Here is a 12,411-nt window from a genome sequence, read left to right as displayed (position 1 = left end):
GCGGATGAGATTGGTGTAATTGCGGAGGAGCTTTGTGTGATGGTGGAAATGCTTGGTGTGATGTTGGGTGAATTTGTTGTGAAGATTGGTGAGCTTGGTGCTGGCTGTATAGACGTCGATTTTGTTATCATTGCTACAAGTTTTGCTTTTATTATGTCTTCTAAACTTAAAAAGGGCATTATTGTCGACTGTGCGATATGGGATATTAAAGGCGTTTCGAAGTTATTTATGTTGCTTGAAACAAATGTATTAAAGCTTGATTCTAAAGAGTTTAAAGGCGAATGTAACTGCACTCTTAAAGTTGATGATGTAGGCTCGATTGAATTTACTACGTTTGACACTGAGCTTGAGCTTTGTTTTATCGGATATAATTTTGAAGACATTGCAATGCTCATTGGGTTTATGATTCCTGTGGATGATACAGGGGGACTGGGTGGATTTGTTGTTGTATATGCTGGACCATTTGTGATCAACGACGATGTGCTTGATGAAATTGGCAGCGAGGTTGTCATCGTATCTAATAGTAGTGTTGGAGTTACTCTTTCAGTTGGTTGTGATGTGCTTGTTAAAATGATAATTGATGGTGACACTAAAGATGATGAATATATACTTTGTGACAGTGAAATGGAGAGTGTTGAAGCCGATGGAGTCATGGATAAGTTTTGAAATGCAGCAGTAGATTTAACAGGTAGTCCTAATTTACTTGAGGGATATGAAGTTAAACCAATTACCGATGTTCCAATTACCGATGATACCACTACCGTTGTTCCCATATTACTGGCAGTTAACGCTGGAGATGATGTGCCTGAAGCCTCTAATATCTGACTACTGGACACTACTGATGACTCAATAGACGCTAACATTGCTGATGTATCTATATCTGCAACACTTGTGATGTAACTTGACGATGAATCTAAGAAAGTGGTCTCACTCGTAGCTACATTAGTCGATTCCACTGCCACTAAGCTCTGGCTCGACGATTCGACCGGTACGGATGTAGAGGGATCGATGGCTACTGCTGTGGAACTGTCTTCAACCAGCGAATTCAATTGTTGATAATCATATGATGTTTCAACCGCTGCTGACGGGATTCTATACGTATACTGTGACACAGAAGACGTACTTTCAATGGTTGAAACCACGTCTTGGAATACGGTGGAGACGTCTATTGATGAAACTGGAATGCTACTGATAGACTCTACTGTACTTGATGGGGGAATAAAAAGAGCCGATGGTATCGCTATTGTCAGAGAACCACACATATCTGGAAAGAAAAGGGGAAATGTTACCCTGTAAGAGTGCCTAAGAGGTAATTTCCAGTTCAATCCTAAACTATCTTTTGAAGTAGTTTTAAGGGAATGTTTCACATTATGAAAAGGTAAAGCATGTATTTGAGAAAGTTTTATGACACTGGTATAAAAAGACTCGATATTGCATTCCGTTGTGTTGTTTTTGGTGAAAAAGAAAAACGTACCCAAAGAAAAGTCATTTTTAATACATTCATCTGTTTCTAAGGAATTGCTCCAATACTCAGCGTCAGTCTTTTTTCTGTAGCCTTTATCACAAACACACTTAGAATTTGTACACACAGAAAATCGAGGACATTGGATTGTTTGTGAGCAATTTTCACCTACAGCTTTACTCGTTGGAAGCACACAGTGTGGTCTATTAGTAGAAGTTGCCCTTACAGTTGCATAACATTCGCATTTATTATTAGTGTTGCAGAATGATAAATACGGACAATCGATTGCCGTGGTACACGACTCGCCGACGAAAGAAACTGAAAATATAAAATGTGGATTTTAAGGAGAAAAGTTTCTAACCAGATGTGAATAGTTTTGGAATATTTACTAGTCTGCGTGTATCTTCTGATTTTGGATCTGCCCAAGAAAAGTAACCACATACCTTTTGTAAGTTTTTTTGTGAAACACTCGTAAAAATGATGTAGGATGATCGTAAAACGTTTAATATTTTTGCAGCAACTTACGCACTTTACCGGAATGTTGTAAATACCTGTTCGATCCGAAAAGTTTGCTTGATTGGTTGACGCTTTTTTTTTTTTGCTAATTACTCACTGCTTGTAGCCCACAAGGTTTTAATGATTTTCCCACCTACCTTTCTTGCATCCAGTATAAAGGTAATTAGGCCCGTTTCCGGATCACACAAACAAACATATCCTTTACAGCTGTTTGGTTTACACGATGAAACTGCCGGACAATCAGAATGGGAAGAACACATATCAAATATATCTGGAATTAAGAAGTCAAACGTTCACATTATTGCAGTGATTACATAATAGGAAGCAGTTTTGTGACAAATTAGTATATGTTGACTATTTTCTTTGAAAAAAAAAACAAATAAGCACTTGTGTCAAAATGATCGCGTTATTTATAACAGTGAAAAGAATAAAAAGATTCACTTGGTTACTAAAGAATATTGTCTAAGTACAATAAGTCATCCTTTATATTCGTAATTTGATATCTTTTTTTTTTTTTTTTTGTAAACAATATTTATTCAAGAATTACAAATATTACAATATACATATAGATAAACATATGGTTTTGGAAACAAGCTTTAAAGCTTATATAAAACCATTTGATATCTTAAAGGTGCTATGGGCAGAATTCTACTTACTTTTTGTGAATACCGGTGTGATGGCCATTGTTATAGCGATACAAATCTGTAAAATATAATAGTGTTCATATATTTTACAAGACAACTATAGGTATATTTATACGTTATGCTTAATTTCAGTGCACCTAGTGCCCTGTCTGGCCTCTATACTTGTTAACCTGTCATGTTTGAAGAGTTCTGGTATCTACGTTGGATCGTTGGATAACTGTTCTAGAGGGTATGGAGATATATGGCTAGAATAATCTTGCTGTACAATCCTGCAAACCAAAAGACGTGTTCGATTTTGGACAGCGATTTTTTTTATTAAGATAAGTAACTGAATACAATCAATCAATTAAATTGGAAGATAAACCTAATAGCCAAACACCAGCAAATTTGTTAATTTCAACACCAATGATCTAGTGACTATGTATTCAGGTTGTCAGTAAATTGATTGATGAGATAAGTTGTATCAAATACACCCATTTTAGGCGTTATACAACGAATGTTACATTTGAAAAAGAAACAAAATTACAAAAATTACAAAATGAAACGAAAGGTAGATATTTCTTATAAATGATTATACATTGTAATTATTCATAGGGAAAGTGTTATATTTATTACAAAAATACATAGTACTAATATCAGAATGCCACAAAGATAAAACCTTTCTCTGTATTCAACTATATCAACAAATATTCATTTTCTTCTTACTCAGTGGAAACACAAATTGCGTTTTCTACAGATTATCAATAACGACCCCCAATAGCATTGGTAACAGGTGAGTTCCCTGGCTCACCCCTCCCTTATATTGTTTATTTATTTATTCATTTTTTTGTTTTTATTTGGGGGGTGGGGGGGGGGGGGGCTTATTATTCATGGCAGATTTGGGGGTACCGTCAAAACCTCCGTAGGGATTGTTTTATACCTCATGACATACATTGAAACAATGCTATATAATTAAAATATGTCGATTGTTACACTTGTCATTATAGTGATGTATTTTACTTAGCTTCGGGCAATTTGAACTCAATTTCTTTTTAGTCTTTTTTTTATTTTTTTTTTTATTTTTTTTTATTCTCAAACATTCTCTTTGAATTTAATTTGAAATTGTTTTTTCAATAGATCAAATTCTATCAACATCTTTGAATTTTTAAAGGACTTGAACTTAGTGCAGAAACTTACGTAATGGACGTAAAACTCCATTTATTTCATTTCCTATGTGTCTGATAAAAAAAAAGTGATACAATAAAAATTCAATTAAAGAATAGTTCAATATATTCAAAGCGATTTTACGGAAATTGTTAAAATTCGTCTCAATATAACTGTTTTATGTTTTTAATCAAAAGTTTCATTCAAGGCAAATTGTAACGTTTTAATGACGTAATATTAATTTGTCAATAATATACCCAAAGACACTTATCATTGACTGTTTTTTATCTTGTAAATTATTTCCTTATTGATATAACAAATTTCTATAATTGTGCACTGGGGCACAGATCAGCGATATACCGCAAATTTGCTAAAATGTTAAATGTGAAATTTTACCTACAATCATACTTTATAAACACAAATGGAATTAATAAAATGTCTTTAATTTTTAGCAACAAAAATCTATTCATAATAATATTATAGCAAAGTAACAGTGTAAGCTGAAAAAGGGTGTCTAATCAATCAGTAAAATAACCGTGTGGTCAATTCAATAACAGAGAAAAAAGAGGTGTTTCGAAAGAGTGGGCGATTTCGTACTTGCAAGAAAACAAGCCTTAAATTACTTTGCCATAATCCATTTAAAATTACGTCCCACAAAACGATGGAAAAGAAGAAGTATTTTGCCCAAGGTCTACAATCTAAAGTCAGTTGAGAATTAATGTTTAAAATGACCGTAAAATGTGATACGCGCGTAAAATGACCAAATTGCTGGACAATAGGGGCTCATTTAAAATTACGTCCCACAAAACGATTGAAAAGAAGAAGTATTTTGCCCAAGGTCTACAAGCTAAAGTCGGTTGAGAATTAATGTTTAAAATTACCGTAAAATGTGATACGCGCGTAAAATGACCAAATTGCTGGACAACAGGGGCACTTTTAAAACATTTATTGACTTTCTTCTAATCTCGTGATCTGCGACTTCACAGTTAACAATTTAGTATATTGGATCGTTTTCAATTTTCAAATAGAATTTAAATTCGTCATTCTAGCTTTATGAAATATTCAGCCCATCTTCCAACCTTTTAACCGTACAAAACTTTATCCTTACCATCATGTACATGAGTCTTTTGATGAGTCGCAATTGGTAGTTGAGCACATTTACGCCAAAACAAAAAAGAAATGAAAAACTTACGTGAAATGAAAATAAAACCATCTTGAATATTGGTACCACAGAGGGCAGTAAAACAAATTTCTTTTCACAATAAAAATCCTTTTAGTATTTAACTCATATATTATCATTTATGAAACATACACTTTCCTGTTTCTTATATACTATTCAGTTTTATATCTTAGCAAGCTCTTTCTTTTCAATTCCCTTTGTTATTTCGAAAAACAAACAGGAAAATTTAAAATATGTTCGTGATGGGAGACTTAAGTTTTTAAAACACAGATGTAGCTGGAGAAGTGGTATAACAAGTTCCAAATAGTTATTAATATCCGAACATCCTCAATATAGACAACGCCTTGGCCTCACCCTTAACATAACTCGACCCTTTTAGACGTTTTTTGTATCAGTTACCGAAAAAAGTTATTCATGTCCTCACGCTCTGCTATCAACGTGAATTAGGGTAGCTTTTCACCCAATCTCGACTTCATAGGAGACACGTTGTGGAGATACAAGATACTGCAGTATTTGTATTGTAAAGTTTGGGATATGGTGTTTACGATTTATATGTTTCATTACTCGAGTGGTGTTTCTGACGTCATCGAGTATCTCGTGAGAACATTTGATGGTATATTTGATCTCCACCACATGTATTCATAGATGCAAAACATTGGCGGAATTAAAGCCAATGAATGGGTCGAATTAAGTTATGAATTGATTGGATTGTGTGGGGTTTGGTGTGTTTTCGCAGTCAATGATGCGACTTTTCTGTACAAATATATCTAAGGAAATCTATATCAATTTAATGTAATGGATTTCAGAATTTCCTAACATCGTTGATCATAAGACAAAATAGAATTAGAGCTTTGTGTCCAAAATTTGTCACCAAGCATAGCATAACAAATCAACATCAATTTTGTGATGGATGGAAGAAACGTAAACTGTATATTCGAATATATTTTGGTCCAAAAATACAATAATTTAATATTTATGCTGAATATTTGTCAACAACGTGTCTCTAAACCAATTTTAATATGCAATTATAATTATGATGTATGACTATGACGAGTGGAGTTAAAGACATTAAAAGATGTATCTATTATTTTTGATCAGAAATAGAATGCTATATAAACTAGGATTGTTCTTACTTTCATTCATTTATCGAGCAAACACCTTCACCGTCATATCATCGATCACATTGTTACAACCAGACTTCCGTATTGACAAAACTTATTTACCACACCCCGAAATTTTGTCGTTTAACCATTATGATATGGGTTGCAGTTGGGTTTATAAATTGAAAAAAAAAAACATTTTACAACTTTATCAGATTTCGAGGAAGGGAGGGTCTGATTCTAGCTGATGCTATGAATGGTGAAGGGGACTAAAAAAAGGTTGGTTTTCTAACTCATATACAACTATACGTATTTTGGAAGTTTATTAGCTATTATTTTAATCATTGTGATTTTCCGCTTGACGTATTTTGTATTTTGATCATGTATAGCAAATACACCAAAACCAAATTCGACTGTTTCTGGTATTATTTCATGGCTCTCACATGTTATCCATTACTCCTCACACAAGCCGTAACTCTGCCAAATTTTTCATGTCACCCCAAATTACCCATTTTGATTCCGTAGACTTTTACTAACTGTGCATTCTGCCTTTTGTAAGACATTGCCTCAAGTTCAGAATACAATGCAGATATAATCCCTTAAGTGATATTTCAGGTTAGAGATCACATTCAAAAAGTGACACAATTCTATATACACTGAGTTTCATTACAAAGTTTACAATATTGAAATTATTATCAAGATGTATTCAGGTTGCATTGGTAACATCAATCAACTGTCACCATATAGTTGATCATGGTCATTATAATTTACTACCACTGGAAGGGTCACCATACAAACTTGGTAATTCCTATAAAGAGAAGAAGAAGCTGTAACTTTATATATATAATGGAGTCAGAATATCAAGGATAGACTGTATGAATGATGTCTGTAAATGACATTTGGCACATCAATCACTGATTAAAGTTTTATTCAACGTCTAAGGTTTGGATTCTTATTTGCGTCTTTATTAGTATCGTTATCATTAAATCAAGAGGTCGGAGGCAGATTAGACCGAATTAAGTCTAAAAATATATCAAGCTTTGAAATCCATTTACCTTAGAGCCATAAAGTGGATTATCAAAGCCACTTCTATCGAAAGATGGTTGAGTTTCTGATAAAGACAAATTAAAATCCTGAATATTCATATCCTGCAAAAATAACACAAGAAATTAATTCGACGATTTAAAGAAGTTTTCTAAACATAAAATACTTGTATCAGCACCACTGATAACATCGATTTTCAGGGGTTTTTGTTTTTGCTTTTGCGAAAGTGACTACATATTCAGTTAAGCATTCCATTCGGAGACATCAGACGGGAAATTGGAATGATGTAAAAAAAAATAAAAAAAGAAGCCGTAAATGACACCGTTGCACACACAAATGTTAGATAGCCATTTAGCGTATCAGAGATTAAAATAGGTTTAAAATAATCTAAGATAGAGGTAGGACTGGGGAACTGTGTGGGGCTATATTTCTTTAACAGTACTTACATCTAAAGGAGCACCATACATCTCATTTGCAAAAGATGTCTGTACAGGGCCTAATTCTGTCATTGTTAACTGGGCACGATCATCAGCTCTGCGTCTTATTGACTGGATATTGTTCAACACTTTATCAACTTGAGTCGTAACAACGTTTCTACAAAATACATCACATATTACAATACTTATGTAAGAAATGTATTTTCGTTTAAAGAAGAAAACTATGGTACCAAAATTCACATGGACTAAAATCTTGGATAACGCACAGCAAAATTTGGTTAAGTTATCCCTAAACCAAACCCTTTACATGCGAGTTTGTGTAAGAGATCATTTCATGGGACGGGACCTCTTTACACCGAAAGATATCACTTTTCATATAGCTTTGTCAGTATAAATGTACAAAATATTAGAACCCAATTTTTCAAGTGTTTGTATAGTAATTAAGTAAAACATACCTGCTATTATGATGTCGAGACCACATATAGAAACCAACTAAACATATCAATGGTATAATGATTACTACAATCAGTATTATAGCAGCAACAGAACCACCACTTAAATTGCCTATAATTTCATATATACAGAGTTATTGCCATTGACTTTTACACTTATATTTAAATTGCATAATTATTGCCCTTGATGTCCGTGCAAAATCATTTAATCAGTAAAGGTCCAATGCCCCTGATTAGCATGTACCTATCAATATAGAGTAATTGCATTCAAAAAACAAGCGGAAACAACCATATTGTAAAAGGGCCATTATTACCACCTATTATTTGGCTTCGTTCTTTTGAGATTACCTGTGCCTGTATAGTTGGGTCGACTGGGGTAATGAGAAAAGGATCCTGAACAACGCAAAGTACGTTGCGATCGACACATGCTTATTACCTCCATTCTCGCCAATACCACTTATAAAACTTGATTGAAATTAAAACCCGAGGATGGCAATAATGCATCTAGACGTCAACATCAATACGTACCTCCGCCAGTATGGGCAGACGTTGAACCAGGACCGGATGTAGCCGAACCAGAAACAGCTAGGGACACCACCGAAATAGCGTACTTATGTCCGCCATTTGATAGATCTGGAAACGATACCGTCAATAATACAAATATCGACATGTAATAAGAAAGGAAAAGTCTGTGCTGCAAGTTATAGATCCATAGAAAGTCGGAAATCGTAGGTCAATCCTGCTGAACTGGAAATATATATTTGGCCGATAGCCGTCCATCTTTGCACAAAAAACTTCATTTTATGTTCGTTGCACGTGCATGTCAACTAAAAGCGAGTTATCTACCTTTGTCCATATCAGCCTTTATAGTCTTGGCTATTTTGGAGCTTGTTTCACCAGTTTTGTCTTTCATTACGATCTGTACCAGGTTATCATCTACACTCATTCGTGACACCAGTACATCTGGAACTATCTGAATTCAGAAACAGGGGCAAATTAACAGCAGTATCTTATGTTGAAAAGTGTTTCGGAATTAAATTGAAGAGCTGTTGGTACTGAGCTGACAGTTATAATGCTGCTTTAAAGAGATAAAAAGGTGGAAGATAATTATATGGTTTCTGTTTCTGAAAGGGTGAAATTACCTTAGGTGTTGGTGACAGAAATTGTGATTGTAAAATTTCTTTCAATTCGGTGATATTGAAGCCAGTATCGATTTTAACATTAAAAGTAGCACCTGGAACAAAACATTTCATTATGTAAACCGAAACCGTCTCCGAAAAGTGCCAGATGTCAACTTTTGATGGGACAAAAAGCTTCAAATGTGTAGTACAAAGTCCAAAAAGTTCAACATTTCTTTTTTAACGAATGTCCAGTCTATTGTTAAAATGTGATACGATGTGACATTGTTGTGTACTGCAATTTATTTCAGAAATCTCAAAATCTAGCATCTGACATTGGAATCAGATAGTCAATGATATCTGCTGGGTGAATTTGAATCAGAACGTTGATTCTAATACAATACATTCATTTCAAAAAGGGAAAAGGGAGATAATTGAGATTTATCTCTAAAATATACCAAATATTTTCAACACTTACCACAGACGGAGCAGCAGGCACCAAGGGGAGTTAATGCAGATTTACATCTAGCGCGTTCACATCTATCTTGATATATCTTACAGATTTCATCCAATATCTACAGCAAAACAGGACAAAGAATGTTACAAGGGACATAACCGTGTAATACTAATATTTTATTGTGACCACTGAGGAACGATTGGCAAGATTATCATGTATCACTAATAATCAACAGGACTGGTTAGGTACTGATAAAATATACATTGCTGCCTCAAGATTCAAATAGCTTACATCAAAGTGGTTGGACATTTAGATTTTATGACTGCACAATGATAATGAAGATTATATTATACTTTTGGGTTATTCAGTAAGTTTTTCAGTTGCATCTAATAGATTCCCTTGGCCATTGTTCACATCGGACAAATAAATTCGAAGCGCCGATGCCCTTATAAAATGTATAATCATGATTTATTGATAAAATCAAATTGTCGATAAAGAAATTATGACATTATTATTATTGCAGAATTTGCCTTATTTTCCATTTTAACGTAATACATCCGACAATAAGTATGCAAATGAAAAATAGACCAGCATAAACATTCTATCATTAAAGTAATACAGTACCTGAGGTTGATCATTACCATAAGAGCAACCAGACTTCGGGGTTCTACAGGTCGATCTAGTAACGGTGACAGTAGACTGAGTACCAGCTCCAAGCTGAGGCGGTGGAAACATCCTCGTTCCTTCAGCACTTTTAGCAAACGTTGAAAATGAACTCGTAGTTAAACTCTGTAATCAAAGAATTAAATATCCAAATCATTAAAACCAAAATAAGAGTAAATTTATACTGGAAATTGCTCACGAATCTGCTGTTATATTATGGATCATTTGGATGTAAATAACTTTTCCCCCGGACTATGGGACCGCAATCAAAAGTTTTTTCTGCAACTTTCCAAATCCATTGTCAAGTTACTGACTGTCTATTTTGCTTTTCACTACCCGCTTTTGACCAAACCTGCAAAATCATAAAATATTTCCTCCTAAGGGAACCATTGCATAATGTTCTACCTTGCTGATTGGTTGACATACTTTATCTGATGACACCGTCTTCATTAGCCCACAAAGTGCAGAAAAGTAGGACGTAATACTCCCTTTCTGATGACAATGAAAATAATGATAAAATTCATACTCACACTTCCAGATATTTTCAACGATTTTACTTTATAATTTAGATTCACACCAAGATAGACGAAGAACGATTTTTCTGTGGGAAAAATAACATCGTCATACGTTCCAGGTACCCGCTCCGACTCTAGTTGAGGTGTGTTCAAACATTCTCCCATTTCTGTGGCTGTCGTACACCAGTTGTCAGGATCAAGCCAGTCCTTTGGACCTCGGATGAACTCGAGTTCTAAAAAAAGGCCAAAGCTTCAATTGCAACTATCGGAATCGAGAAGTCTGCTGACCAGGGTGTGAGATAGACTAGGGAATTGCTAATACCTTACTTTCTAGAAGACGTTAGTGCGTTTATATGGAATTGCGGGATCTGGTATGCAAAACATAACAATAATTTGTGATATAAATTGCCTACAGCTCTTCTGAAACTGAAGTCACAGTGTTCGGATACACAAGGTGTTCGGAAATTGGGATAACCTTCCAGGAAACAGAAATTTGTTGCGTATCGATTGTGACTCGGTGACCATGATTGTATGATCTTTGAATGGCATTTAGTAAAGGTGTTTATGACCATGATTGTAAGCAGGGAAGTTCTGTCATTGAGTTACAGTGCAGATAATTGTACGTTTAAATATTTCTTGAAAATTGACACAGAAAAGAACAGAAAAATACCCCCTTCTGCATCTGGACATTGCTCGGTATTACGAACACTATCAGTAAAACTCAAGATTGAATTCGCTCCAAATATAATCTCTCCATTCATTGGCAGCCACTGGAATAATAAAACTAATATAAAGCTTATCTGTGATCCCTTAGATTACATAGAGCTTAGTATGAAGAAATGATATACTCATAGGAATGCTAGTCGAGTGGAATTTTAATGATTTCGGTCACTCGGATCAGAATTAGCTATTCATATTTTGTCTAGTTTAGAATGGTTTAAGATTGGTAGCAATATTAAAACAGAATTTGAAACATTTTTCAGATTCTGTCTTCTTTTTTCTAAATCGCTCTACTTGTGATGTATTGAACACTACTGAACATCGGTATTTCTATCGCTCTATAAGTGATGTATTGAACACTACTGAACATCGGTATTTCTATCGCTCTATAAGTGATGTATTGAACACTACTGAACATCGGTATTTCTATCGCTCTACAGGTGATGTATTTCCCTATGTACAGTGATTAGAAATCGAAAGAGGGTGGAACAAACCGGGTCCCTATTTAGCTCCCTGGATCCCCCCTCACATTCCCACATACACCCTCGCCCGCCTCTCTTACTCACAGACTCACCAGTTCCTTCATAGTAGAATTAGTCTGAACGTAAACAGTAGGACTGAGCGATTCTCCATTAGAAAACTTCACTACATCGCTACCACACGGTACTCGACCTACATTCCAATTATCGCTGTTTTCAAAATTAGTATTAGGTAACCATCTTTTATATAAACCTTCAACTGTTACTGTAACGATATATGGAAATGTAAGAAATTACCGAATCCAACAGTTTAACGTAATTATAACTTACCATGAAGAAAACGCGAAGAAAATGACAATTATTGTTGCTTCTAAGTCATAAAGTAATTTCCATTGCATAAAATGTAAGGAAAGTATTGAAAAAAAAACTTACCAAAGTTTAAAGAACATAGGAAACCAGAAAATATTAAAATACAGTTCAT

General features: G+C 34.5%; 2 protein-coding genes across 2 annotated transcripts in view; both read right to left on the bottom strand.

The window, feature by feature from the left end:
• The window catches only part of LOTGIDRAFT_231368 (hypothetical protein), a gene marked incomplete at its 5' end in the record, with an annotated part of 17,052 nt that extends 12,074 nt beyond the window's left edge, over positions 1-4,978 (bottom strand). Inside the window, 4 exons of the mRNA XM_009052736.1 lie at positions 704-1,780; positions 2,112-2,249; positions 2,635-2,680; positions 4,958-4,978. Coding sequence (XP_009050984.1) covers positions 704-1,780; positions 2,112-2,249; positions 2,635-2,680; positions 4,958-4,978 — 1,282 coding nt within the window. The remainder of the gene's footprint in view (positions 1-703; positions 1,781-2,111; positions 2,250-2,634; positions 2,681-4,957) is intronic.
• A 1,827-nt stretch (positions 4,979-6,805) lies between these two features.
• LOTGIDRAFT_159075 (hypothetical protein) lies at positions 6,806-12,411 on the bottom strand (the record flags this gene model as incomplete). The annotated part of the gene is made up of 13 exons (XM_009052735.1): positions 6,806-6,853; positions 7,101-7,193; positions 7,536-7,683; positions 7,982-8,090; positions 8,507-8,611; positions 8,825-8,951; positions 9,121-9,212; positions 9,575-9,671; positions 10,178-10,342; positions 10,747-10,964; positions 11,402-11,501; positions 12,026-12,195; positions 12,363-12,411. 13 exons carry the CDS (start codon positions 12,409-12,411, stop codon positions 6,806-6,808), a joined length of 1,521 nt encoding a protein of 506 aa, XP_009050983.1.

This window comes from Lottia gigantea (genome assembly GCF_000327385.1).
Source record: "Lottia gigantea unplaced genomic scaffold LOTGIsca_19, whole genome shotgun sequence".
Lineage (NCBI taxonomy): Eukaryota > Metazoa > Mollusca > Gastropoda > Lottiidae > Lottia > Lottia gigantea.
The sequence above is the reverse complement of the archived record's forward strand: the minus strand, read 5'-3'. Positions and strand labels throughout refer to the sequence as shown.